Here is a 27,745-nt window from a genome sequence, read left to right on the forward strand (position 1 = left end):
ACCTGTGTGCGCTGTGCCTGAGCCCAGCATGGCAGCCCCGGTTCCCAGGAAAGCCCCATCCTGGCTGCCCGACTCTGGGTGGGCACTTCCTCTCCAGGCTGCGCTCCCTGGGGCCACACCGCTTCACACCCCTACCCTGCACAACAGGACGTCCTGGGGACAAGGAGGGTTTCTCGCACTGCAGCCCTCAGAGCCAGCAGCCGCTGTGCAGAAAGGGCACAGGCACACGCGGGTGGGCTGCAGGCACCAGCAGAAGACACCTGGCTGGCACGGAGCACCCTGAGGGCCTAGCTGTCCTCATGGGGCAGTGCCCCAGCCCCAGAGGCAAAGTCTGAGGCTGGCAAGGGCTCCTGCTTGGCAAACAGGCCAAGGCTGGGGGGGGCAGGGCTTCCACCTTGACCCCCACCTTCATCTCCAGGTGACTGTCCAGAGAGGCAGCTGTGATGGTGGGGTCTCGGTGGCCGACTAGTGGGTCTCCTGGGACCCGACCTAGCCCTCTGGGAAGCCCGTGGTCTCCTGGGACTCCCAGAAAGCCAAGGCTATGGGCAGGGTGCTGAGGACCACCAAGGCCGCCAGTGGGCTCAGGCTCCCTATGGAGGCTGAGGGGAGGGGAGCCCAACACGGTAATGGAAAGAACCGGAAGCCAGAGAGGTGAGGTATAAAAATCTGTATTTATGTTACAAAGACAGAACGGTACAGCACAGTCCCTCCCGGTGAACAGGCGGGTGGGTGGCCCATCTCTGTCCAGCGTGGCTCTTGTAACATGCCCACCTGGCCAGCACCAGGCCCCCTGGGCGGCCCCAGACTCTGGCGCAGAACCTGCCCTACCGCCCAAGACGTGGCTGCGTGTGGTCAGAGTCCTTTGTGCACGGCCGTGGCGGGGACCCGGTTAGCTGGCCCAGAGAGACGGGGTGGAGAGTGCAGGAGCCTTCCCACCCAGCAGGTGGGGACTGTATGGGGCAGACACGAGGGCGGGGGCCCTCGGGGCCATAGCTGGGCTCATGGCTCCATCCGCCCGAGGAAGTGAGCTTGGGCGCCGTGTTTCTGAGACCCGCTCTGCCCGGGCAGAGTCACAGAGTCAGGGCCCACGGTGGGGTGGGGGTGGGTGGGGGGGGAGCCTTCCTGCAGCCGCCCCAGCCGGCTGGGCCTGCACTGAGGCTTGAGGGCCGCCTCACAGTGAGGGCGCGGACCCAAACCTGAGCCTGGGCTTCCAAGCTCTCGTCCACCGAGGCCCAGGTGGGCGTGGGAGGGCACACGCAGAGAGGGCACAGGACGCCCGGGACCCTGTTCTGGTCCCGCTGGCTCTCTACAGACCCCACAACACTCAGGTTTGCTCTTAACAACCCCGTGGGTCCCCCTGGCCAGCAGCAGGGACTGTGCCGACGGCCGGGGGCGGGGGGGTGTGGGTACGTGAGTAGCTCTAGCACCAGACCCTCACTGGTGTCTGCTGGTGGCGAGGAGTGGCATCTGGGACCCCAGCACCTCTGGATGGCCAGTGAGGCCAACTCCCCGGTCCACATGGGAACCGAGGCCTGAAGAGCCACGGGCTGAGCTGCCCGGAAGGTCGGCTGAGGGCCACAGCTAGTCACCTGGGTAGGATTCTGCCGGCCAGAGAGGGGAGCAGGACCTCCCCCACGTGTCGGGGCTGGCTAGAGAATGGATGCTTTAAGAATTCAGAACACGGGCCATCCCGGGGACCTGGAGCTGTATCTCCTGAAGAAGGCTCTTAAACATGGGTGTTCCTGCCCTGCTCAGGTGGTGCGGGGTCCTCGCAAGGAGCGCTCAGTGGGTGTGCTCTGGCAGACGGCGGAAGCCCCTCCCGGGCACGCTGGACCCCAGGGGACCCCGAGGGTGCTGGAAGGAGGTGCCAACACAACGCTTTGCCTTGCAACCACTGGCAAAACGTTCGGATGGTCTCCCCGGCCGCGTGCACTGCCCCCCCCCCCCCCCGACAAGCCTGCTCTCCACTGCCATCCCCGGCCCGTGGAGGGCAGGTTCTGTGCCAGAGTTGTTTCCAGGGATCCCTTTCTGCTTCAGCAGGCCACCCACCTGGGGTGTCCGTCAGCGTGACAAAGATAAACACAAATCTTCCCCCTGCGATCTGGAAATCGTCTGCAATGCACCAGACAGGGAGGCCGAGGCTGCTGTGAGTCAGCCCAACAGCCCTCCACCTGAATGCTGCTGTGTGGTCCCCGGGGACAAAGACCCAGGGACAAAAGGCCAGGAGAAGCCTCCTAATGCCCAGGCCGGACCGCCCAGGGTGAACAGCTGTCCCCAGCAGCTGCCAACGCCCGACACCCGGAGCCCTTGCTCAGGTCGGGAGGAGGCAGGCTTCAAGCTAGGTGCAGGGAGGAACCTATTTCTCTGGTAGCGGCCGCACCCACACCCCACACACACCACCCCCGGCCCCAAGGAGGCCAGGCTGCACAGGTCACAGCCCCTCCCACCAGGTGACAGAGCGCCGCCCTGCTGCTGCACAGCCGCTGACCTGACCTGGCCTGGCTGCCATGGGGAGGAGGCTAGGAGGGCACCTGGGGGCGTCCCGTGAGCCACGCGGGAGATGCTGGTGGTGGCGGTCGGGTGGAGCCAGACACGGGACACAAGGCACGCTTGGACAACGGTGACAGACAGACGAGTCCCTGAGACGCTGGGTCGCTCCCACCCCTCAGCAAACAAGGACGCGATAACGGCTAGGAAAATAGAGTAGAAAAATCTCGTACAGGAAGTAGGCGGCACACACCGGCATCACGGCCTCTTTCTCTTTTTAAAAATGTTTCTCCTTGGTTTTTGGGAAAAGCTTCTCTCCCGGGAGCCTCGTTCTGGGCTTCTGGGCAGTGCAGCAACTTTTTGTTTTGTTTTTGTCTTTTAAAGGGAGACAAGCAAGCCCTCTGAGGACCCAGTGGTTTCAACTCATAGCCCCCAGCACTCCTCAGCCCCTGCTGGGAGGAGAGGTCCCTTCCCTTGGCCAGACTGGGCAGGGGAGCCGGGGGTGGGGGGGGTGGGGGGGTAGGGGGTGGAGGGGAGCCAGGCACAGGCCGCGGGCCAGCATTTGCCCAACTGACCCTTGAAGGCCCCAGGACATGCGCCCTCTGGCTCCCAAGGACCTCTGGGTCCAGTGACCACATGTGTCTGCATGTGTGCACGTGTGTGCGGGCAGGCGTGTGTGCCTAGGTGCATATGTGTGTGTACATCTGAGGGATCTAACGACAGAGCAGAAGCCGCCCAGATCGGAGTGGGGTAGCCTGGCAGCCCCCAGAAGCCCAGCCCTGGCTCCTGACACCTGGGGGTGCCAAGGCCCCAGTCCGCCCACCACCTGCCCCAGGGTGCTCACCCGAGTCCCGCCCTTCATGGATCCCTCTGTCCAGGCCTCAGGAGCCTACGTGGACCGACAGATAGACGGACGGATGGACGGAGAGCCGCGCCTTCCTTCCTTCCTCGGTCCGCTCCTTTCTCCTGGGGGCCGGGGTTGGGGTCTGAGCTCCCCGAGGTGGTCATTAAGCCCCTCACACGGCGCCCGCCGAGGTTTGCAGCAATGACGTTTAATACTTCTGGAATGATTAGGAATCTGAGAACAGACCGTGGGCGGCTATGCTGGGCTCCGGGCCCCGGGAGCTGGGCCCCGCCTCCCCGTAGGGGTCCCTGCCTGGGTGGGAGGAGTGGGCGGCGCGGCAGGCCCTGACCGGCAGGCGGGCGGAGGCGGGCAGCCCAGGCGGCAGCCGGAGCTTCCAGAATGGCACAGCAGTGGGCCCGTGGAGAGACTTCAAGGACCGGAGGGTTGACACGCTCGGCTGGGCGGGCGGGCGGGCGGGCGGGCCGAGGAGCAGAAGGCAGGGCCTACGAGAGGCCGGGGCGGCCAGGCCGCCTGCAGGGGGGCCCGTAGCTGCCGTGGCTGCAGCCGCCACGCAGGCTGTAGTGGTCGTCCACGTCACTGCCGCTGCCAACACTGTCCAGCTCGCCGGTGCCGAACCCCACACCCTCTACATCCACTTCTGCAGAGAACAGATGGGGTGGGGTCAGACGCCGTGCCAGTGCCAGCCAGGCCTCCCGAGGCACGCTGCCGGGCCCGAGCCTAGCTCTGGCCCTCACGTGGGCAGGACACCTGGCCTCCACGCCTCACCTTCCTCATCCCGTCCCCTCTGCCACCTCACACAGGGGCCCTGACGTGCCTCTGACATGCCGGGGACTTTCGATCCATCCTCCCCCGGGCCTCCACCAGGCCGGCCCCACCCTCCCAGCTTCCCACCCAGGGCTGCACGACATCCATGCCCAAAGCCCCTGCAGGCGGCCTCCACGTCCCCACCTTGCTCCGAGTCATCGGTGGAGACAGCGGAGCCTGTGCTGTCCGTGCGCACGCGCTCCAGGCTCTGCACCGACAGCTGCTCCAGGCGCCGCTTCAGGAAGCGGTGCTCCCGCTGCAGCTGCTCCTTGATGCTCAGCGCCCGGCGGTCCTGCTCCTCCAGTTTCTGGGGGCATGGGAGCTGTGAGCCCGGGGCGGGGCACCCCCGGCCACCGGGACGCGCCAGGGCACAAGGGCCAGGGCAGGTTCCCATCCCCCACTCGGCCTGGGCCCCAAAGGCCTGATGCACCCCCTCCTCGCGCCCACCGGGAGTTTATGTAGTTGCCGCCTCCCAGCCCCGTGCTCTGCGTCTGCTGACCAGCTCCAGAAGGCCTACAGCCACCAGCCAGCTTGGCCAAACCGAGTCACGTGTGGGCCTGAAGCCCTGGGACAGCGCCGCCCAGCCGTGGCCTGGCACCCGTCCCAGACAACAGCCCTGCCCACAGGGGCTCTTCCCTGCTCAATCCGGCCGCCCTGCCCGCCCAACTGCTCCACACCTTCCCAGGCACTGAGCCGCAGCCTCTCCGTCAGGGGCCCAGGGCACCGGCTGTGCCCCCTCAGTGCTCCTGCCGCCCTGCCTGGGGGAGCCCACACCTGCGCAGGCTCGGGAGGGGCCCGGCGGGAGGACTGAGACCTTCCCTGGTTGGCCCAAGTGTCCCTAGACCCCCAAGCCAGTAGGTCTCAGTCTTAAGACTTAGGGGGCCAGCCCCAGGCAGCGTCTCACTCAGTCTACACCCCACCGCCAGCCCCTGGAGAGCAACCCCTACCCCTCGCCCCAGAAACTCCGCACACGCCGGGGCCGTCTGCTTCCCACCGGCCTCCAACGGTGGCATCGGCACGCAAGGAGCCCAGCCTTCCTTCCAGCTGCTGCCACTTCACACCCCAGGGCCCGGGGGGCGACGTGCAGCCCACCCCCGCCTCCCACCCCCACCCCACAAAACCCAGCCTGCGCCTGCCGCTACCTCGACCCTCAGCTGCTCCCACTGCCGTGCCCCCCCACGCTGGCCCGCTGCGCACCTGCAGGGTGGGCTCCCCACCCCACCCTCAGGCCCTCTGGTCACTCCCCCGGGTGCACGGGGGCGGCCCTGCTCACCTTGATGTGCATCTTGGCACGCTTCAGGAGGCTCAGCGTGGTGTGGCGGGTGCTGTCAGGGCCCAGGGGCACCAGCTGCTTGAGCTGCTCCAGGTAGAGCCGGAGTTTGGCTCGTCTGAAAGAACCAGAGACGGAACGGTCAGGCGGGGGCGGCACGGCCCGGCACGGTGGCAGTGCGGCACAGCAGCCCAAGAGCTTTGGAGGGCGGGGGGAGGGGGCAGAGGGCGGTCAGCCGGAAGCCTGCACGGACCTGCTGAGGGTCCCTCCCCGGGCTCCCCTCCCAGCCCGGTGGGCAGCGCCTCCAGCCCCCTGGAGCAGTTTGGCACCCACGGCCCTCCAGAAGCCCCAGTAAAAGGGCGGGGCCTGTGGCTGGGCCCGGGTGGCCAGCCGGCCCATCATGGCCCCCAGAGCCTCCGAGTGCTACAGCCAGGCTCCCAGAGCCCCAGCTCGCCCTGTTGTCCCCACCCTCTCCAGTGGGGTCCGCAAGGTGGTGGGGGAAACTTGGAGGGGGAGAGGCGCAGGGTGCTGGTCACGCTCTCCCGGGCGGAGATCAGGGACGCCCCCTACAAGCCTTCCGTCCCCCACCTCGCCAAGTGCAGAGTGCTCTCTGGTCACTGTCGTCACCACAGAAACATGGGTCCGTCCAAGTCAGGGAAGGCCAAGGACAGACCCCTCCTACTCGAGTCTGGGACCCCTTTGGAAACTGCTTCGTTCTAGATTTTGTCCCCGTGTCCACGCAGATGAAGGCAGTTTTCCCACGGAACTGGAACCGTAAGACTCAACAGCATTTGCTCACATACGGGGCGAGGGGCTGTGACCTAGATGTGCCCTTCTTCCCTGGCTCATCTGGTCTGCGGAGGGTGGGTGGCAGAGGCCACGGGGGCGTGGGGGCACAGGGCGGCCAAGGTTCACCCCCAAAGCACGCTGATGGCATGTGACCCACCGGAGCCCCGGCAGGCTGTCCAGGTGGTTTCCAAACAAAGATGCCCTGCTTAGGCGAAGCTCTTATGAGAGGATCGCAAGGGCACACGGCAGGCTTCCCTGCGAGGCTCTGACGAACCGCTGCGCCCCATCACCACTGTCGGCACGCTCCTTCCTGCAAGGACGCCAACCCTGGCGGCCCCCCTGTCATCCCCCATGTTCCAAAGCCCTGGCAAATCCAGTCTCCCTTAGACTCTGGAAGGAAATCGGGCAGCAACGGCCATGTCCCTAGGACAGAGGGGGCCCCCCGAAGCGTAGGGAGGGAGTGGGCAGCTCAGTGCAGGGCAGCAGCCCATCTGCAGAGCAGCGATAACAGCCCCACCCGACGGGAGGAGGGCCCTACGTCTGCCACCCACGTCCACACGGCACCCTCCTGCTGACGAAGCTCCTCCCCACCCGGCACCCCAGCCCCTGGCACCCGGGGCCTAGAGTCTTCCTGGTGAACCTGAGTTTGACCTTAGAAAGAACTTCTAGAACACGAGACTGAGGCTGCACTCGGCCACCAGGCCAGGCAGAGCAGTGGCCTGAAGCCTGGACACCAGGGATCTGCATTCCGAGCAGGCCCCAGGGTCCACCTCAAGGCTGGAGGATCTTCAGAGAGAAGCCCTGCCCCACGCTCACACAGGGCTGCGGAAGGGGGCACACCAGGGGGCTCACTGCCGCGTGGCCCCCAGGGTCTGGCAGCCTCAGCCTCCCCGCCTCCAAGGTGCTGGGACTGTGGGGCAGGAGGCGCAAAGCCCCCCCAGCCAATGGTGCTATGTGCTCAAGCACAGGTCACAATCAGAGACCCCCGACCCACCACGTGCACCAAGTTCACAAGCGGGGGTCCCTTGTCCACTCATCTATGAGTGGCAATTCTTACAATCTACCATTCGAGTACGTACACGGTACGTGATCTTTGTGGAAAACTGGAAGATGCAAATCAAAAGAAAAAAATAAATGAAAAGTACCCCCCCAATTCTACCACCCAGAGGCAAGCATGTCATCGTTTCAGTATATTCCACGTTTTCACATCATGAACAGAAGTGAAAACATCAGAACACAAAACCACCTATGTGACAACTGACCCAAGATAGGGTCAAAAAATAAAGCAACAGACGCACACAAGAGACTCCACGGGACACAATGAAGAGCAGGAAGCACGCGTCTCCACGTGACGTGGTTGGCAACGTTTATTTCTTTGGCTTTGTGAGTTTTTTGTACTTTCCAGATTTTCTATGCTAAAAATTCCACATAACACTTTTACAATCAGAAAAGGACATATTTGTACATGAAAGAAAAAACACGGGTAAATGACAAGTAACAGCAAAAAAAATCTGCAAATACACGTAGAAGACAAGCGGTTAGTATTCATGCCATTCGGAGTTCATACGCACCGAAATGAAAAAGAGGAGAATCTGAACGTGAAAACAGGCAAAGGACACAGACAGGCAAGTTGCAGAACACAAACAGCTAACCTAACACAAAACCAACTCCATCTGGCAGCGATCTAGAACAGGAAAGCTTACCGAGGAGAGATGGTAATTTGGGCTGAAATGAAAAGGTGTGACTAGCTGTCGAGCTGGCCAGCGGGCAGTTCCGGCTTCCCCGGTGGGATGGAAGTTCTGAAGGGCCACCAAGGCGACTCAAGACCTCAACTGGCATTTCTAGGTCTAGGATTTCGGCCCCACAATTCTACCCCCCGGCACCAGACCCAGCAGACTGCAGCACCGTCTGTGTTTACTGGAGAGCCATCACTCAGAACCCTGCGGTACAGCTGCATGTCCTGTGCAGGCACCCGGCCTAGGGGACGAGGAGAATGCACGGACACAGGTGGACGGGGCCCGCGGGGTGTCTGGGGAAAGGTCAAGTTAGGAAATAGAAGGTAATGAAGTTCTGTTCTTATCCCTCAGCACCCGCATGGAGGAGGAGAATGCAGCCTTGGCCACCCCACTGCCTAGGATGCTGTCTCTGGGGTGGGGCGCAGGGGGGTCCTCGCACGTCCATGAACAGACCGCGTTAGAAATCATAAAGCAGAGGCTTCTCAAGAGACAAAGAGAGGCCGCCGGCTGCAGCCGTGCCATGTTCAACACCGGACCACACGCCAAGCCAACTCCCGGAGAGCGTCCTGCGGGGCTGCAGGGCTGGGAACCAGCTCCAGTGGGGCCTCGGGCAGGCTCCCACCCATCTGAGGCCCAGGGTCCCGCCCCTGTGGGGAGTGGGCATCGCCACCACCTCCCTGGAGCTGGAGGGGGTGCCAAGGACCCGGGCTACACTAGGCTTTCGCTCGGCCCTCCTCTGAAGCAGCTACAGTGCCCAAGCCCTGTGCCAGTGCCCCTCGGCTGCGCCCAGCATTCCTGGGAGCTTTGAAAACCCGCCACTTCCTGAAGGCACCTTGTGCAGACCTGCATCGCTGTGAACGGCAGCTCCTGCCCGTGCGTCTGGCCACAGCCCAGCCCTGACGCAGGCCTACCCAGCTTCTCACCGAGAGTCCCCTGCTCCTCAGAAGAGGACCCAGAGCTCCCACATCAGGTCCCTCAGCCGCCGGGCAAAGCCACGTTTTGAACCTCCCCACGACTGGCTTCGGGGAAGAGGCGACAAGGATACCCACCCGTGGTTCCTCAGGGGGTGGGACGGGGAGTGAGGTAGCCTGGTCGTCCCTGTCCCCCTGTATTTCCTAGCTGTTGTGAGGTCTTGCATGGCTGCATCAGGCAGACGGGGCAGCTGCACAGGAGGCCTCCCTCGGAAGGATCCACCCAGGACCCGAATAACCATCTCCATGCTGGGGAGAGGTGGGCAGCTCCACTGAGGGCCCTGGGCTGGCCTTTGTGATGGGTCCTGCCCCGCCAGGGGGATGCTGATGGCCCCCTCCCCCCTACAAAAGCTAAAGCCTGGAGCTGAGCCTGGGCGGGAACACATGGCCGTCACAAACCCGTCCCCGGGGTCAGGAGCCAAGCACTGGCCTGAGCAGACCAGCTGGAGCTGCTCTCTGAGCGGAAGGGGAGGGAGGGGAGGAGGAACAGGGCAGGCTAGGGTGGGCCTAGGGTGGGCCTAGGGTGGGCCACTGGCTCCCAGCGAGTTCCGAGCACCGGCAAGGGGAAGTCCCGCAGGCCCAACATGGCATGCCTCCCAGGGAAGGCGACATCGAGGGCCAACCTCCCTGGGGCCAGCCGGGTGACCCAGCCAGGTGCTTCCTTCCTTCCTTGGGACGGCACACGGCCTTCCTGTGGCCAGCGACCAGGAGCGTCCGGCGTCAGCATCAGGCAGCCACAGGTACAGCCGTGACCAAGGGCCCCAACAGGGTCCCAAGCCCCAGGTCTGTGGGCTCCTCAGGGCAGACCACACCTGCTTATGGGCCAGCCAGGAACAGAGGCCCCTGCACCTGCCCCACCTCCATGGTCTCTCAGGAACCCCCCAAACGCACAGGAACAGTCCAGGAAGTGCAGCTCCTCCAGAGAACAGAGCGTTCTGTCCCCGCTCAGCGCCGCTCAGCAGAGGCCCTGATCCCAGGGGAGAAGCAGTTGGCGCTGCCGTGGGTGCAGACATGGGGGTGGGGACACAGGGCTGGCCGAGCTCCACGGCAGCCTGGGAGAGTTCATCCTGTGTGCAGACCCCCATTCCCCACCCCATCCCAAGCCAGGAAAGGAGGAAAGAACTGGCCCATTCCGGAGATGGGAGCAAAGGTCAGGAGAAAGCTACCGTGAGCATCTCTCTGGGAGTCACCCCTGGGCCTGGCTTCAGGGCTCCTGCACGCACACACAGCCTGGCTGCGATCGGCCATGAGGACACCTGTCCACCGCACCTCGTCCCCACTGCAGAGGGAGGCCTGGAGCTAGAGCAGCGGGCTGAGCCAGCCAGGGAGAGAGGACGGCAGTCACGAGCACAGGGCCCTGGGCGGACTAGGGCTGGGGGGCAGAGGCTCTTCGGGCAGCCACGCTGCCCCTCCTCCTTCTCACTGCAAGCCCCCCAACTCCTCAGAGGAGGACAAGAATGGACCCATCCCCGGGGCCGATGGGTGGGCATGAAGTGGACTCCCCTGGATCCTGCCCTGGGCCAGAGCTTCCCACCAGGCCCACGTGGCCAGGCACTGGCTGCCCATCCCACTGCCCGTGGACAAGACTCTACTGGGAACTCCTTGGAAGGCAGGCCCCAGGGCACAAGGGATCCCAGTCCAAGAGGGCTGAACCTTCCTGGTGGCAGGCCAGCATCCTAAGGGCTAAGGACCTGCTCCCAAAAGGGCTCAGACACCCCAAAACAGATGGAGCTCCTCTTCCAGGGAGCCGGCCCTGAATGACACACAGCACAAGGGGCCCTGCCCCAAGTCGCTGACCCCCACCTGGCTCCGGACCCCAGGGTGAGCTCCCAAGAGCAGGGGCTGGCCCCCCCACCCCTGCCTGCTAGCATGGGAATGCCTGAGAGCAGAGCCTGGCCTCTTCTGTCAAGAAGGCCCCTTCCCAAGATGACGGCACAGCCCGGCAGCATGCTGAGCCATAGCCAGGACACAGAGGCAGGGAGAGGGGGTGGGGGCTGGCCACAGCATCCCCGCAGCAGAAGGGTGGGTGGGATGTATCAGGCGGCTCACGTGGCGGAGCGTGGGGAGCAGGAGATCACTTACCTGTGCTTTTCTAGTTCATTGTGTGAAGACCTGTTTAGAGAGACACAAAGACAGAGCTCACTTCACTGCCCACCACCAGAGCACAGGATGAGGGCCCTACTCAGGGGCCCGGGGACCTGCAGACAGTGTGGAGAGGGTCTGGGCCCCAGGAGCGCCCAAGACAGGCAGCGCTGGGGCAGGTGAGTAGCTACTGACCAAAAGCTGGAGGACCTCACACCCAATGACAAACATGAGAGAGACAGAGGTGCAGCCGTGTCCGGGGGTGCCCGGCTAGCAGGAGGGTCCAGTTCCCTTTCAGAAGGGGTGGGCCGGGCCCGAGGAGCCGCAGTAGCCGGTCCTGGGGCTGAGCCACCCAGTGCTTCCAAGGCTGCCTGGGCACTGAGCCACCTGCCTTCTCAGCTCCCCAGTCCCCGAGGCTAGTGGTGTCCTGGGAGCCACCTGGGCTGGCACAGAAGGCCAAGGGCAGGTGACCACAGAGGCCAGGACTTGGACACGGGCGTCCTGGCCCAGTATCACCAGACAGAGCACCATCCCCACCCCATCCGGCTCATACACCTGCATGATCATAGCCCACCATGCCAACGGGGACACCTGGCAACAGAGGGATCAGCCCCTAAGGGGGCCTCTGGGATAGGGATGCTTCTGGGCCAGTGGGGAGACTGAGGCTGGCCCCTCTGCTTCCCTGAGGGGCCAGGGCCTGGCAGGACTGGCCTCTCTGGGGGCGGCGGCCCCACCTGCTGCCCAAGCGCTGCCCAAGCCCTGCCTGCCTGCAGACAGGAGCACAGAGTCTGAGTGCCACAGAGAGCAGGGGCACGGTGACAGGGAGGCAGCGCAGCCCAGCTCCCACTTCCGGGTCACCCTCCTCGTCCAGGCAGGAATCCTGTGGGCCAGCCAGGGCTCCGAGGCTTCCCAGGCTGCCTCACATGGGACAGAGGACCCAGGTCCCCTTGGAGCACACCCAGAGCAGGCCCTGCAACCCCTACCCCACACTCCTTCCCAGAGACTCTGCCGCCTCTGCCTACCTGCCCTCACTCTCTCCTGCCCCAGGAGCTCAGGAGTAGGTGTCTCCCATCCCTACCTCCAGCTTGCCCATCCTGCCTGCCTGTGCACCTGCCACGGTTCACGGTCCCACCACAGCCAAGGGGGGCCCAGCAGGGCGGCCAGCTCCCGGGTTGCCCTGTGCAGCCTCAGAACCTCCAGACCCAGGTTCCAGGGCCTCGTGGGCCTTGCTGGTCACATAGGCTGGGCAAGGAGCCTCCGAACCTCTGCCAGGACTGGCTGGGGCCAGGAGGGGGCACAGCCGTCAGGCTCCTCGCTGGCCTGAACCACGGCCCGGCGTTGTGGATCTGTGGGTCTGCTCACTTGTCAGGGATGTGAGGGGCAGCGAGCGCCCCTCAGTGCAGAGAAGCCTGCCAGCCTGCCCCTCACGGCTGGGCTGGATCCCATCCTGGACAGACGGGGCGCTGTTTGGGCAACCGGGGGACGCAGAGGGGCCAAAGCCCTCTTGAAGCCCTCCCCTGGTCCAGACACTCGTAGAGCCTTGTGGGGAGATGGTCACTCAGGTCCCAGGAGCACAGTGGCCTGGGGAGGGGAGGGACTCCCTGGCCAGGGCCGTGCTAAGTGGGTTCCCAGCTTCACCGTTCACTCATGCCTTCAACCCCTCGAAGTAGGCACCCTTCTGCCCACTTCACTGCAGGACCTGATCCCTGGCAGGCTGGCTCCAGCCCCCTCCTGCTGAACCACTGCCCCCGAAAAGCCCTCGCTGAAGCCCTGGCAACCGTGGAGGCTGCCGTCTCCTCCAACACAGATTGCCCTTCTGCCCCATGACTCACGCCTCATGCTGGTCCTTGCTGGGCCCATTCCTTCCCCTCACCTCAGGGGACACAGAGCCTTAGAGGTGTGGAGCTGCCCTGCCAAGTCAGGGCTCTGCATCCTCTGGACCCTGGGCTGGGCTGGCTGAGGCCCCGCTGGGCCAGGACAGCCGCGCAGGGCCGCCTGTGAGCCGTGGGGTGCCTGAAGCACTGGGGGAGCCGGGCTCCACCCAGAGGAGCAGCAGGGAGGTGCACCCTGGCTTGGGAGACCCTCTCGGTCCCTCCGCGGTGCCCTCAAGGTCTCCATCCCAGAAGAATGTAGGAGGCCAGGATCCCACCTCAGAACTGGAGCCCTAGAGATGGGAGGGTGGCCCTAGCAAGTAGTTCAATCTCCCTGAGCCTCAGCCCTAAAGTAGAGATAAAAATAACATCTCCTTCAGGCGGTGGGGTGACTATTAACTAGCACGCGTGTGAGAACCTTAGCTATGATTCTGGTTATCAGCTTTGGCTACCCTATACCACGGAAGTAAAGGATCACAGCCCAAAGTTTTCCACGGGTGGCAGGGCACTTGGGACCAACAAGTGAGAAACAACAGCAGGGGCCCAGCTCGCTCACTAAGGACGCCTGAGGCAGTGGTGTCCCCCCACCCATGCATGTCCTTTCCCAAACTGCCCCAGCAGGGCACCAAGGGCTGAGACTCAGAAGCATGTCCAGCCAGAGCAGATGGAGACTAAAGCAATTCCTTGCCAGGCCCAGGGCGCCAGGACGTCACAGGAGATGGGTTCTTGTGCCAGCCTTTCTGTTTCCCAAGAACAAGTAGGCCACAGGAATGAGCCACACCCTCTGCCAAGGGGCCCCAAAGCCCCTGGAAGTATACCTCCCAGCCTGGTGACATGGTCCAGGGCCAAAGTGGGCCCCTGTGCAGTGCCAGGTGTGCTGTGGTCCCCACGGCAGCCAGGAGTGTGGAATCCCATGGGAGCCCTAGCTGAGGGTCCTCTCTCCCACCCAGGGACGTGCACGCCGGCTTTCGGGATTCCACAGCTTGGGTACAAGGCCAGAGGAAGGGGTGGATTACAGGCACAGCAGCCTGCAGCCTCTTCCGGTCCCTTAGAAAAGGCCTTCTGACCCAAGAAGGGTGCCCCTACACTGATCGCTGGAGTTTCACTTGTGTCAGGAGGCTGGGTGGGAGCGGTGGGCACCATGCGAGGGGTGGGGGCCCAGGGCAGGGCCTCCACGCTCCTTCTTGCCTTCTTTGTGCAAACCCCTGGGGGTGGGTGGACTCAGCCCAGTAGCGGGGCTCGGCCCTTGGAGACAGTCGGAGAGATGCAGCCCACCCGCCCGCGGCGAGCAGAGGTCAGGGCGGGCAGCTCCATGCTGCTCTGCACCGAGCCTCAGTCTCCCCAGACCCACGGGGCACCGGCCAGCGCCCCTGACAACACTTTTCCTGCCCGGAAAAGTCCAGAACAACTTGGGGGCGGGGAGCTGCTACGGGAGGAGACCCCGGGCGGCGGGCGCTGTACGCGTGGCACTGTTTACGCGAGAGGCCGAGGAGGCGCGGCCCGCGGGAAGATGGCGACGGCGCGGGCGGGGCCGGCCGGGCGGGGCTGCCGCGGCCCGGACGCGCCTCCTCCTCCAGGCTGGCCGCCGGGGCGCGCGGCGGCAGCCGGGCTACAGGCTGGGGTCTGGGCCGGGGAGGGCGCTCCGGGGGCGTAAGGCCCTGGTGTCGGGCCGGGGCCGGGGAAGCCGCGCAGGGGGCGGTACCTGTTGTTCGGGGCCTTGCGCACCAGGCCGGCCGCCTTTGTTTTCTTCCTGGCGAAATCGCCGTCGAAGGGCAGCACCGAGGCGTAGCCGTGCTCGGCCTCTGCGGACAGACGGCGCGGTCAGCGGGCCCCCGCCCCGGCCCCGGCCCCGCCGCCGCCCGCCCGCCTGCCCGCGGCCCGGCGCACAAAGGGGCGCGGGCGCTACCTCGGTCCCTGCGCTCCAGGTACTCGGCCGCCTCCAGCAGGATCAGCAGGGAGTTCAGCTCCATCCTCCCGCCCACCAGCCCGACCGCGCGCACGCGCGCGCTCCGGGACGGCGGCGGCCGCTGCCCGGCCCGCTCCGGCCGGCTCCGCTCGCCGACCGCCCCGCGCGCCCGGCGGCCCCACTTCCCCGACTCCCGCGGACTAGCTGTGCGCTCGGCCGCCACCCTCCGCCTCAGGCTCTCAAATTGACACATAAGGGCGAGCGACGGCCGATGCAGCCAATGGAAGGCGGCACTCCGATTCGGGGGCGGGCGCTCGGCTGGGCCGGGGCCAATGGGAGCCGGCCGAACGCCTCGGGCCGGGCCGAGAATGTTGACAGATGCGAAGCTCGGTTCCGATAGGCCCGCCGCGATAGTAACAATTTAGAAGCGCAAGCTTAGCAACAGCACGTGGTGGCCCAGCCCCCGCGCTCGCTGACTGGCGGCCGGCGTGCATGTTAAGTAGGCGACGCGCGCCGATTGGCCCAGAGCGGTCTATGTAAAGTAGGTACGGCGGGCCAATGGCCGGCTGCGGGGCGCGCGGCCAATGAGGGCTCCGCGACCGGACTCGTTGCCGAGAGGAAGCGGAGCGCGGTGGGACAGCCAGCCGCCGGGCCCCGTGCGAGGGCCCGTTAGAGCGCTGGGAGAGTCCCGGACACCCTCGTCGGTCCGCCGGGTCTGCACCCTCTACGCAGGAACCTGTTGCCCCGGGCCTGCTGCCACACTGGCTTCGCGGAAGCTCGGGGTCTCCCGTGGGACTGCAAAACTACAACCCTCCCCGCCGGACACAGCGCGACCCCAGGAAAGGCTGGGGCTTGGAGCAGGGGCGTAGACGGTCTGAGCCTAAGAGCCAGGCCTCCTTGAGGATCTCAGTGGGGAAACTGAGGCCCAGAGCAGGAGGGATGACTCAGAGCTGCCCAGTGGAAGGAAGGGTCTGAGAAGAGAAGGGGACAGAGATCTGCCGCCACAGTCCAGAAGGGCTCCCGTGAGTGGAGGACTTCGTGCTCACGTCTGGCCCAAAGGGTGGGGACATTCCAAGAGGCTAGCACTTGTCCCCTCTGGCCACGGAAGCGCTTTCTAGGGAAGAGAATTGCCCTTCCTGGGAGGGGAGAGAGCTCTTCATCAAGCTCCCAGCTGGCTGGCTGGCCGATGGCCCTGTTGACCCCTGACGCTAAGCTGGCCCATAGGAGCAGGACTGGCAGCCTGGGGGCAAACCCGGATTGGCCTCAGTCCCCCTTGATGTCCCCTCTCACAGGTTGTTGAGATTGATGGCCTGGGGGCTTCTGCGGAGGGGACCTTCAGGCTGGAGAGTGTGGGGTATAAGTGACTGTACCCACCCACCACACCCCACCCGCACTGCTGCTGCCAACAAAACAGAACGAAAACTAAAAATCAAACACTTTCAGTCCTAGGACCTATTGACTGCTCTATATGGGTTTCCTTGGGTTTCCGCACCCTCAATTTACAGACAAGAAGCTGGGAATCCTGAGGTTTAGGGACTCACCAGGGTCTCCCAGCAGTCCCAGCGGAATGGAGATTAGGGCTGTCATACACATGACCCAGGGCTGGTGACACAGGAGCGTGGAGACCAAATCACTTCCTGGACCAGCACAACCTGATCTGAGAAATGGACTTAGGAATGTGTGCCCCCCTAGGGTGTCAGGGCCCAGTGAGGAACTTGGAAACTGGCATTAGACAGCTCTGTGTGGACATTAAAACAACACCTGAAGGGAGTTCCCTAGCGGTCCAGGGGTTAGGACTCTGCGCTTTCACTGCAGAGGGCCCTGGTTCAATCCCTGGTCGGGGAATGAAGATCCCGCATGCCTCGCGCAGCCAAAAAAAACCCAAAAACAAAACCAGGGCTTCCCTGGTGGCGCAGTGGTTAAGAATCCGGATGCCTGCCAATGCAGGGGACACGGGTTACAGCCCTGGTCCGGGAAGATCCCACATGTCGCGTAGCAACAAAGCCTGTGCGCCACAGCTACTGAGCCCGTGTGCTACAACTACTTAACCTGTGTGCCACAACTACTGAAGCCCGTGTGCCTAGAGCCCGTGCTCTGCAACAAGAGAAGCCACAGCAATGAGAAGCCCGCGCACCGCAACGAAGAGTAGCCCCCACTCGCTGCAACTAGAAAAAGCCCGCGCACAGCAACGAAGACCCAACGCAGCCAAAAATAAATAAATGAAATAAATAAATTTTAAAAATAAATAAAAATAACAAAACCAAAAACCTCGACGTTAACCCTGGCCCTTTCTGCCCCTGCTCCACAATCACCCCAGGGCCAGGGCAGAGCCCTATCACAGGCTGGGTGCTGCGCCCCTCCAGCTTACTCTGGAGGGCTGCTCAGGGCTGTGCGGGTAAGCGGAAGGCGCCCAGCTCTGGTGAGGGCTGGGTGCATTCTGGGCTCTGGGAGTGGGCGGCAGGACCCCTGGCTCACCACTTGGTGTTTGCAAGGTCACTCCATCCCTGCTTATGTGAGGGGTGGGTTGCTGGCCCCAGTCCTAAAGCCTGCACTTATGCCGGTGTGAGTGCACCTGCTGGACGCCCACCGTCCTTCCTGCCGCGGGGCATGAGGTGCGCTTTGTGCCACAGCGGACAGCACAGGTGCTGGTGCTGAGGTGTAACTGCAGGGGAGGGGCGTGGTCCCCACCTTGCCTCCAACCACATCTAGGCCTTTTGGTGGACCCCTCCCCCAGCCATACCCGAGACGGGCCACCTCCCGGTGCCCGCGGGGTCCACACTGCCTGTGAGTGTGGGCACCACCGCGCCGCGAGGAGTGCGGGGAGAAGTGGGCGGGGCCGACGAAGTGAGTGGAACGTCGGGGTCCCAGGCCGAGGGGAGCCCTGCGGCGCCACGTGGGCCGGACGGCGGATGGGGGGAGGAGAGAGGCCGGGGGAGCAGCGGGCGTGTCCTCGAGCTGGACCTCGCTCCGGCCCGACGCGCACCTGTGAGCGAGTCCAGAGCTCCCCGGGGAGATTCCGGAGGACGATGAACCGCGGGTTGGGGTGCTGGGACGGGGGAGGATATATGGGGTGATGGCCTTGCCCGGGACCCGTCAAGTCTCCACACGCGGAGCCTCAGTGAGCCCCTGCCCCCAGGTGGGAGGGGCGGTGTGGGCGCCGCTGGCGGCCCTGGGTCGGCGCTGGCTGGTCCAGGCCCGAGGAAAGCGCGAGGTGCTGCCCCTAGGACCTGTTCCATAGGGCAGGTCTCCAACAGGGCCGAATCACCTCCTCCAGGAAGACTTCTCGGAGCCCAGGCTGGGCCTGCTGCCTCCTCGCCTAACCCCTCACCTACCCAGCTCTTACTGCACCTTCTTCCGTGCGGGGACTTTGCAAGTGGGAACCGGCAAAGGCCATGCCGGGGAGGGAGGAGATGGGCATCTCAGACCTCCTCCCTCTGGGAGCCCAGGACCCCACCCTTACCTTCCTTTAGAGCCGAAGACAGAGCCTGGGCCGCTCCTGCCCTCAGCCCTGAATCCCCTCTCGTGCACCCAGGCTCCTAGGGCGCCCCCTGCAGTGCATCCCTCCTGGACCAGCCCGCATTCCCCTTACTGGCCCATCCTCCTGACTGTTCTTCCTCACTGCCCTTTGGGGAAGCCCAGCTCGTCCCTGTCCCTGAGCTCCCAGCCAGGGGCTCTGGGAGAAGGTGTGGGGCCTGAATCCAGAAGGGACTTAGGGATTTGGGGGAAGGCGGGGTCTGCTCCCAGCGTTTCCTCCACCTGCCCACCCCAGCCTCAGCTTCCCTGGCCCTCAAATGAGAACGGCTGTGCCCAGCTCCAGGCACTGGGGGAAGGATTCTGGTGAGAAGCTTGGGAAAGGCTGGCTTGCTCCCCCTGCCCCCACCCCGGGAGCCTGCCAGGGATCCCTCTGAGGAGGCCCAAGGGAAGGAAACCTCTGGGAGACTACTTCCTAGCCTCCCCCATGCTGAGTGGGCCTGGGCTCCCCTTCTCCAGGCCCCGTATCCCATCCTGCGCGCCCACCTGGCCACCACACACACTGATTTGGGGACACGCCCGTGGCTCTCCGCGGCATCAGGAAGCACCCCCACCGCTACCCAGGTTGAGGAGGTGTGTGAGGCCCTTCTTCCTCCAGAACGCCCCTCACACCTCCAGGATGACCTGGTCTTGGCCCTGCCTCCTCTCTTGCCCCGTCGTCGGTTACTGGGGTGGATTCCAGCTGCCACCAGAGTCCCCAGGCCCAGCATTCAGGGCAGGAGGCTGGGAGTAAGGGTCAGGGCTGGAATCCTCCCCCAGCCGGATGCTGCCGCTCCTCAGACCCCGGGCGGTGGCAGGTTCAGACAGCTCCCTTCCGGCAGTTTCTGGGTCTGTGAGGCCTGGGGACAGATGACTTCTAGGGTTATCAGGTGCTGGAGGGCCAGGCCTAGCCCAGCTTTGCGACCGGCATCCCAGAAGCCTTGGCTCCCCTGCACTGAGACGGCCTGGTGTGTGCCAGGACCAGGGGTAGTTCTGGGGGTTTCTGTCACTGGGTCCCTCCCCCAAAGCTGCCCTGGATTCTAGTCTGGCCACAAGACCTTGGCCAAGTCCCTTAAACCTCTCTGAGCCTCCGTTTCCCCAGCTATAAAATGGAGTTGGCAGTAGCAACCTCTTAGGGTGGTTGTGGGGTGTGATGAAGGATGTGTATTAAGCCCTGGGGAGCAGTGGGCTCTGGGTGGAGGCAGGAAGTGGCAGGGATATTAACATCAGCCCCAAATCAGCAAGTGCTTCTAACCCGGGCCCTCCACATGGGGAAGTGGGGCAGGGCCTGTCCAGTCACCATCGGTCACTATCACGGTCACATCAAAGAGAGCACAAGCCACCCAGCCAAGGGCATATGGGGGCCTTCTAAAAAGTTTAACACTCAGAAAAAATTGTCTCCAGAATACAAGAACACAGCAAAATCAAGGTGCATGAAGATGTAATAAATGTCTGCATAGTCAACATAATGTCAATACCATTTTTAAAATAAGAAAAAAGTTCATTATACTTGTGAACAATGTGTAGGGTAGATTTTTTTCTCACCTTACAAGATTTTCCCACTCTACTCAATGACACTGGAACAATTTAGACAATTTAGACAAATTGAATTAATTTCTTGTAGCCAAAAATATCCAAAACCAAGACACTGAAATTTTCTTTTAAAAATTTTTTACAGGAAAAAAAAGTTATGGAGGAGGGATGTAATGCAGATTCAGGCACTTGCTGTGGTGTCAGGTGTGGCCTCCAAAAATGAGAGGGTCTGGACCTCTGACAGCTCAGGGCCTCCTCCAGTCCCAGGGACTGGACCCAGGCTCAGGTGGGGCAGGACAAGAGGTCCGGCTTGGCCTCGCTGCTGCTCCAGGGGCCCTAATGGCTGTTCCTAAGCGCCCTTTCTTCCCCAAGGCCTGGGGAGGATGAACCTGGAGTAACCGGCAGATCTCCCTTCCTTGAGCAATAGGTGCTTCGGAACTCACCCCAACACCTCTCTCCCAGTCCTACCATCTAGGATTCCCTGGCCTAGGCCTTCCTGGCCTGCTTCCCTACCTCTTCCAGGAAGCCTTCTGGGCCTTCCAGGCCATGCCCAGGTGGCCTTCACTTGGCCCTGGCTGCTACACACAATCATAAGATGGAGACCTCCTAGTCTCAGGCTGGATGCCCTGAGGGCCTGAGCCCGGGAAACCCACCCCTGCCCCCCACGCTCAGCCCCCCGTCAGTCATCCAGCTGCTTCTAGACCCAGAGGGCAGCAGATCAGACTCTGGTGAGTGTGCCCTGAGCCGCCTCCGTCGGAGGGTGAAGAGGCCTCTCAGATCATAGCCCACGTGGCTCAACAGGGTCCTGAGTGATGGGGGCGGGGGACATGGCAAGGTCAGAGCAGTGACCCTGGCTGAGCCGTGTTACTGCCTCTGATGGAGCAGTGGGGTCCTGGCTTCGGCCCCACCAACTCATCCTCCTTCCGAGGGGCCCAAACCACAAATCTGACCATGTCCTACCCTGCTCAGCAAAAGCCCAGTATTTGGTGCCTGAGGGGACCCAGTCCTGTTCCCCATCTGCGCTCCACCCTCACCTCCCCAATGGGATCATCACCATTTCTACGTAGGCTGTGTCTTTGTAGCTCTGGTACCCCATTTTCCACTGACATCCTGCCCGCCCGCCAAGGCCCAGTCAGCTCAGCCAGCTTGCATTGCTCCCAGACCTGCAGCCCCCCAGGGTTAGGGTTAGGGCAGGTCTAGAGGGTCTGGGTGCTCATCTTTGCCCAGTTCAGGTGCAGGATCCAGCCCTGAGCTGCCCTGAACTCCTGGAAGCAAATGAGCACACCAGCAGAACCCAAGCCACATGTTAAGTCTCTGGGGTGAGGTTAAGTTTGAGCTTGTGCTGGCCTGGAATCCGCCCCTCCCCAGTCTCAGAGGCAGCAGAGGCTCTGAGACGTTCGCTGACTCCTGCAAAGGGTCCCAGACTCTGCTCTGAAAATGTGTGTGAGGGTGGGGGCTGTGGGGTGCCCCTGTCTGGGAAGGCTGCCTGGAGGAGGTGGCTCTGGGTGGGCCTAAGAGGAGACAAGAGCCGCCAGGGTTCTGGGTCAGGTCATGGCGGTGGCCTAGGGTGGGCGCTTTGGGTCCTGCTCACCTTCCCCCAGCTTCCACTGCAGACTCCAAAGAACAGGAAGAGCTGGGAATGGCCGGGAAGCCAACCCCCCCCCCGTGGGGTGTCAGCCCCCACCCCCAGCCCTGGTGGTCTGAAATGCCCAGCTCAGACCAGGACCCGTCTTCCCCACTCCCCCAGCCGTTTGGGGCGAGGTCTGCCCTGCCTGTGGTCCTTTCTGGGCCAGAACGCTCTCTGGAGGACTAGGGCCTGGCCGCCGGGTGCGTCTGTGCGGGGGGCCCTGCTTGGACCTGGAGTGCCCACCCACAGTGGGGCAGCTCCTGCAGGCAGCGCTCCAGCTGCCCCAACGCCTTGGCCGCCGGGCCACAGTGGGAGAGGAGGCGTTGGGCGGGGCGCCCCCTGGTGGCCATTAGGGGCTGCAGCAGGGACCTCGGAGGAGCCGACCCGGTGCCCTGGTGGGGAAAGGGTAGTGTCCCCCAGCCCTGCCCCACCCACCCGCCTCCGGGGTGATAGTGCCCCACCAGCAACATCAGCCTCCAGGGTACTGACAGTCTTTCTCCTCTCCTTCCCGCGCCCCCGCCCCGTGTGGGTGTCCACCTGCCTGCCTGCCTGCCTGCCTGCCTGGTGGTGGTGGGGGGGGGCCGGGCCTGGGGGCAGGCGGCTGTATGCAGGCATATTTGTGGGGCAGATGAGCCACGGGTGGGGGCCGGCAGCAGGGGCCGCTCCAGAGGCCAGGGTGTGTGGGAGTGGCCTGAGCCGAGCCTGCGGTGGAAGAGGCAGGACGGGGACGGAAGAGGAGGCGGGGGAGAGGAGGCGGCCTTCTCCCCACCTCCCCGGGGACCAGGCTCAGGGGCTCTTCCTGTCCCAGGGCCTCCCCGACCGCTGGGACACAGAGAGCTCTGGGTGCTCCCACCCTACACCCTCCCTCCTTGGACTTGGTGGCCTGCCCTGCGGGGATGCTGCAGCCTGCGTCTGGGTCCTGAGAGCCTGTGGGGGACCCCCCGCCTGTCGCCGGAAGCTCGTGTGGGAAGGTGCTGGAGCGCTCCCGTGGCTTTCTCCCCAGGCCTGTGTGTTGCCCCGAAAGGGGGTGGGGCGGGGTCCTGGCAGCTCCCCAGCCCCTCTCCAGCCACCAAACCACGGCGTGCCATGGGCGCTGTGTGTCCAAGCTGCCCTCCCTGGAGGTGGCCCTCCAGGCACAGCCAGCTGGGCCGGTTCCTCCCAGCACCCCCAGGTCACAGGGCTCCCTTCTGCCTCTCGCGTGACCCTTCTAAAGGCCCGTGGCCCGGATGGGCTGCCTGCTAACTTCTGTGAGCCTCGGTTCCCTATCTATGACATGGGATCCTGCCCCCTCAAGGGAGTGTCACTCGAAGGATTGTCATGGGGAGTGGAGGGGACGGCCCTCAGGAAACAGAAGCAGGAACGAGGACAACGATGGTGACGACGGGGAAGCTGAGGCTCCGGAAGGGCACCTGCTCGAGGTCCAAGGTTGGCTCCTGAGGGCTGATTCCAAACCCCTGCCCCCACCAGTCCCGAGCCCCTGCTGTAGGTGGGCAGAAGTTCATTCCTTCTAGATCCTTCCTGAGCGGGAAACTCTGCCTTGGACCAACCCCTCCCCACCCCCAGGTCCTGGCCCTACCCTTGGGGTGGGGACAGCCCTGTAGAAGGGTAGAGTGACCACACATCCCCCACTTAGCGTGGAAAATCCCAATTTCTGGGCAGATGGGACGGCTACTGACCCTCCTTGGGCGCTCCCGTGGCCACAGGCCTTCCTGCAGGACAGCTGGGGTGTGGGCTGCCGTCCCCTCCCACTGCACAAAAGCGGCCCAAGGCTGGCTTGGAGACCACCCCTCTGTCCACTGGGGTCTAGGCCGTCCCTCTGGAGGGCAGCTGTGTCTGGGCCGAGGGTGAGCATCGGGGCAGACCCTCCTTCCTGGGTCTCCACTCCCTCTCCCACCCCAACCTAGTGAGTGAGGACCACCACGTCCCAGGTCTGGAAGGTGACAACTGCGGGTACCTAGAGTAGAGGGAGGGGGACCCCCAGAGTGTAGGTTCATGGGGGCTTCCTGCAGGGGGCTGACTTCCTGAAGGCACTGCTGTCCAGCCAGTGACACAGGCACCGCCATCCACAGGAGTGGGAGGGACTCTGTCCAGGTGGGCAGGCCTGGTCTTGGGCAGCTAAGGACGCAGGTCTCCCTGGATGCCACTTCTCTTCTGCTCCCAAAGGACGCAGCGCTGCTCAGAGGAGCCCCCGGGTTCTGAAACACTTTCTCACCTACCAGAAAGAAAATGGGTGTGGTGGCCACTGGGGCCTCTTGCAGCCATGCCCCCATTCTCTGGCCTCCCAACGCCCACCTCAGAGGGACTGGGCACCCAAGTCCCAAGGGAAGGCCCCATCGCCTTGGCAACCCCAGCGTTTGGTCTGCCCTCCTGCATTCTCTCCAGGGCCCCAGGTGGGGTGTCCAAGAGCACTGCCCACCCCAATGCACACAGACGCCAGGGGTCTGAGCTGAAGACACACGAGGAGAGGAGCTGGGCAGGGTGGGCAGGCAGTGGGGAGGCTGGAGCCATCGCAGGCAGTGGGAGCTGGGGATGGGGGGCGGCCACCCCTCTCCTGGGGGCTGGTGGGAAGTCAAGTCCTGCCCTTCGACTGTCCCAGGAGTCCAGAAGCCCCCAGCTTCCTAGAGGACAATGAACTTTAGCAAGAGCCCCGTCACCTGCCAGACGGAGAAAGAGGAGTCCATCCATGTTCACATGAGGAATAAGAGTGTCTGCAATCCTTAAATAGATTTATGGAAATGGTTTTGAATTACAGCATTTAGAAAATAAAAATAATCTCCATACATAATATACCCTCCATTATATGCTTTTCTTCTCCCACAGAAGCTGTTTTTGTGCGTGTGTATTCCAGTGTCAAATAGTAATTGGATTTTATCCTATAAAAGAAGCAGTAGGTATGTCATCTCTCTAAAAATAAAACTGCAATCGTCATTGCAATGTGAAGCCTGAGATTTAAGCCTGAGGAGGTGTCTGTGCTGGGGCCTGGGGCCACTCTGGGGTCTGAGGAGGTGGGCCAGGGTCCCAGGGGTGCAGAGGGAAGGGGAAGTGGCAGCCAAGCGGGCAACATCCGGGGGTCCTCAGCCCCCTGGAGAGCCCTGGCCTCGGAAGCTGGGAAACCTCTGCCTGCCACCTGACCCCGCCATCGGCTGGTGGACCAGGGTGGGCAGACCGCAGCAGGGGCGCGCCTGCTTGCCCAGAGGACCACCAGGCCTGCTTCTGCATGTCCTCTCTCCAACAAGCAATGAGACTCATGCTGCTGAGACAAGGTCCTGAGGGGAGCAGGGGGCAGGCAGCTGTGGGCTCAGGGCCCTGGAGAGAGAAAAGCCTAGTCTTTCTGGTTTGGCCAGCGTGTGGGGAAGCCCTGCGGTGCCCCAGGCCCCCCCCCCACCCTGCCGGCCCCCAGAGGTGTCCACCATCTCCCCAGACTCAGCCCCAGGGGCCGAGGCTGCCCTGAGCTCAGACACCATCCCCACTTTCCCCTTGCAGGGCGGACCTTCTGCTACGTTTCAGCCTCAACGCCGCATCTCAGCAGGGCAGGGGGGCAGGCGGATGGGCGGGAGGAAAGCCCATCCTGCCCAGGAAGCCGCCTGGCACCCCCAGGTCCCCCCACTGGCTGAAGCTGACCTCCTGTTGGCCCCTGCGGCTGGCCTGGGGTCCCCACGGGTGTGGAGGCCAGGGCGGGTGGGGCGGAGGTCCTGGACGTTCTGGAAGTCAGGGCGGCCTGCAGCCCTGGCAGAGGTGATGGCGGCAGCTGGATGAAATGCAGTGAAGACCCTCCCGTGGCCGGAGGCCTCCTCCTCGGCACCTCCTCCCTGGCGTCCTTTGGGGCCCTCGCGGGCTTGGGGCACCGTGTCAGATGCCCGCCTTGTCGCTGTAGAAGGGCGTGACGTGGAACATGTAGCAGTGCGTGCACACGCGGACGGGCTTCACCTGCCCGTAGCGGGGCAGCGGTGCCGAGTGCGAAGAGCAGCGGGAGCAGAAGATCTGGAAGGCGAGGGGCAGGAGGCGGGGCCAGTGGGCTGGGCAGGGCTCCCAGCAGCCCTTGCGCCTCACCCCTTCCTGACCTTGGCCTCTCAGGGGCGCGCAGCAAGGACAGGGTCGGAGCCCCGGGCGCCGCCGGCCTTCCTGCCCTTCCTCCCACCCAGAGCATCCCGGGCGTGCGCGGGTGGGTGTCTCCCGGCCCCCCCGTGGGGCTGGAACCTTCAGGAAAACCTGGCGCAGGTCTTGGCCAGGAGGCCGGGCCGACGGAGGGGGTCCTGGCCCCATAGCCAGGCTGCCGCAGGCTCCTACTCAGACCCTCCATCCCCTCCCCGTCCCCAGGTCTGAAGTGGCTGGGACTGGGCACTGCACCATCGCACCCGGTGGGCGGAGTGCCTGGAGTCCACACCCTGTGCCAAGGCAGAGCAGGGCCCAGGGCTCAGGCGTGTCTGCACAAGGACCCCGGGGCATCAGTCCGGACTTCCGGACCTCGGCGCCACGTCTGTGACGGCCCCTGGGATGCCCGCAGCGACAGCACAAGGGGCCGCGGGACGACCTCGGCCGCCCCACCCACCTTCCCACAGCTCCGGCAGTGGTGCTTCCTGCGGATGACGGTGAAGGGGGCTTTGCACGCGGTGCAGAAGCCGCAGGCCTCGTCCGGGACCCACTCGGGCGGGTCTATGACAACGACAGGGGGGAACACGTCAGCCAGAGGGACCCGTGCGGTGGCGGCAGTGGGGACCGGTGACGGGTGGGGGTCGGAGGCTGGCGGCTGTGCAGGAGCCTCCGGTGGGGCAGGGTGTCCCCCACTCCCCACCTCCGGTCCTCCCTGAGGCTCGGTACCGGCTGCGGTTTCAGAAAACTGACGGTGTCCCATGGACGTGTCAGTCTTTGCAGCTGTCGGCCGTGCTCATCGATCGGACCCCAGCTGCGGCCTGCACCTCGCCCCAGGACTCGGGGCACGGGCGGGGAGCGTCCACCCGGACAACCCTCTCCCGGCCGGCACCCAGACTGGCAGGGCCCTTGGGCAAAAATGGGGGCTGGGAAATGAAGAAATCAGCCCCCTCTGTGGACCCCTCCGTCAATCGGCCTTGCCCACCCCAGCTCCAGGGCTGTTCTCAGGTTCTTGAGGAGAGGCGCCGAGGCTGGCCCTGGCCTCTTCTGACACCTGTGCAGCCTGGCAGCTGCCTGTGGGCCTGTCCCATGTCACTTCTCCAGGAGATCACTGGGGGAAGCCTCTGGGCATCTGCTCTGGAATTTGGGTGGGAGGGTGTGTGTCGGCGCTGGGAGAAGCCATCTTGCATGGGGGGACATGCCTTTCCTCCCACCCCAGACATAAGATGCCCACTGCGTACCAACCCAAAGCCCAGTACTGCCACCCAGAGGGAGAGCGAACACCTGGACGGCTCCCTGGGGCCACAGTGTGGGCTCAGGGGTCTGCCGTCCACTCTCACACAACCCCCAAGGGAACTCAGCAAGGCCGCCCACCCACCAGAGACCGGGGTCTCCTCGCCTCCCTCTCGTCCCCTCTCCTCACCAACCTGCACCTGAGGACCTGCCCCTCCCCCGCCTGCGCACAGAACCGCCCCTCCCCCCGACCCCTCCCACCCAGCTCTCCCGCTTCTGCTCTGGACCCCATCAGCTCACCCCCGACTGCAGGGAGGTGGCTTCTCATGCTTGCCACCCTCCCCCGCCCCCGTGTGAAATCCTTGGCCGGCCCCAGTGATGCCCTGGACGGGGCCCGGCAGCTCCGGGACCACACCAGGCCACGAGGCCAGCTCCAACACACAAGTCGAGACCCCCGCCCGAGAAGGATGGTGAGGGTCCTGAGGACTTGCTGGGTCCAGGCCCTGCCCTGCGAGCCACTCCCAGGAGGGGGCTGGACTGGTGGCCCACGGTGGGACATGGCCCTGGCTGTGGGCTGGGCCCCTCAAGACCTCGCAGTTCACCAGCTGCACGCTCCTCGAGCAGGGGGTTCCGAGTTTCTGGTGGGCGTTCTAGTTATGGCACTGTGTGTGATTTTCACAGGAGGGTAGAGAAGACCAGGGCTCAGGGCATTTAGGAAGCAGGGAAGCTTGTGTGGCCGCCCCCACGGGATCCCGGCCAAGGCAGCCCCACTGCACACCTGGGTCACCAGGCAGTGCGAGAGAGGCCCTGAGCCGGGACCAGCAGGGACCAGCGCCGCCGGCCAGGCACACCGGGGCCAGCCGCCTCCTTCTCAGCTCCGGTCGCATTCAACACTCACTCAGGCCTGTCTGCCGCTGCCCGTCTGAGCACCTCTCCAGGCCTCCGGCCCCTTCCAAAGGCCTTGGGCGGCCC

At 64.1% G+C, this 27,745-nt stretch overlaps 2 protein-coding genes across 4 annotated transcripts in view; both read right to left on the reverse strand.

The window, feature by feature from the left end:
* Positions 1-652: 652 nt before the first annotated feature.
* MXD4 (MAX dimerization protein 4) lies at positions 653-14,989 on the reverse strand. Its single transcript, XM_022554820.2, has 6 exons — positions 14,782-14,989; positions 14,578-14,677; positions 11,005-11,034; positions 5,430-5,544; positions 4,301-4,463; positions 653-3,989 (listed from the first exon to the last, which is right to left on the reverse strand). The coding sequence occupies exons 1-6, from the start codon at positions 14,843-14,845 to the stop codon at positions 3,835-3,837; spliced, it is 627 nt and encodes a 208-aa protein (XP_022410528.1). The 5' UTR covers positions 14,846-14,989; the 3' UTR covers positions 653-3,834.
* A 10,084-nt stretch (positions 14,990-25,073) lies between these two features.
* ZFYVE28 (zinc finger FYVE-type containing 28) overlaps positions 25,074-27,745 on the reverse strand; it is a 51,254-nt gene continuing 48,582 nt past the window's right edge. For all 3 annotated transcript variants that reach the window (XM_089911405.1, XM_089911403.1, XM_089911402.1), the window contains 2 exons: positions 26,001-26,104; positions 25,074-25,432 (listed from right to left, as the gene is read on the reverse strand). In XM_089911405.1, the coding sequence (XP_089767531.1) occupies positions 25,301-25,432; positions 26,001-26,104 (236 nt within the window). In that variant the 3' untranslated portion in view covers positions 25,074-25,300. The remainder of the gene's footprint in view (positions 25,433-26,000; positions 26,105-27,745) is intronic.

The sequence above is a fragment of the Delphinapterus leucas genome, chromosome 5, assembly GCF_059928025.1.
Source record: "Delphinapterus leucas isolate spDelLeu-1000000601 "Yukka" chromosome 5, BTC_Dleu_Yukka2, whole genome shotgun sequence".
NCBI classification, from domain to species: domain Eukaryota; kingdom Metazoa; phylum Chordata; class Mammalia; order Artiodactyla; family Monodontidae; genus Delphinapterus; species Delphinapterus leucas.

Excerpts from the sequence above, each read along its gene's own strand:
- MXD4 (XM_022554820.2), bottom strand. The coding sequence starts at position 14,845 with ATGGAGCTGAACTCCCTGCTGATCCTGCTGGAGGCGGCCGAGTACCTG. Across the intron at positions 5,545-11,004 it reads AATGAACTAGAAAAGCACAG|ACGAGCCAAACTCCGGCTCT; the intron begins GTAAGTGATCTC and ends TGGTTCTTTCAG. Across the intron at positions 3,990-4,300 it reads CACCGATGACTCGGAGCAAG|AAGTGGATGTAGAGGGTGTG; the intron begins GTGGGGACGTGG and ends TGTTCTCTGCAG.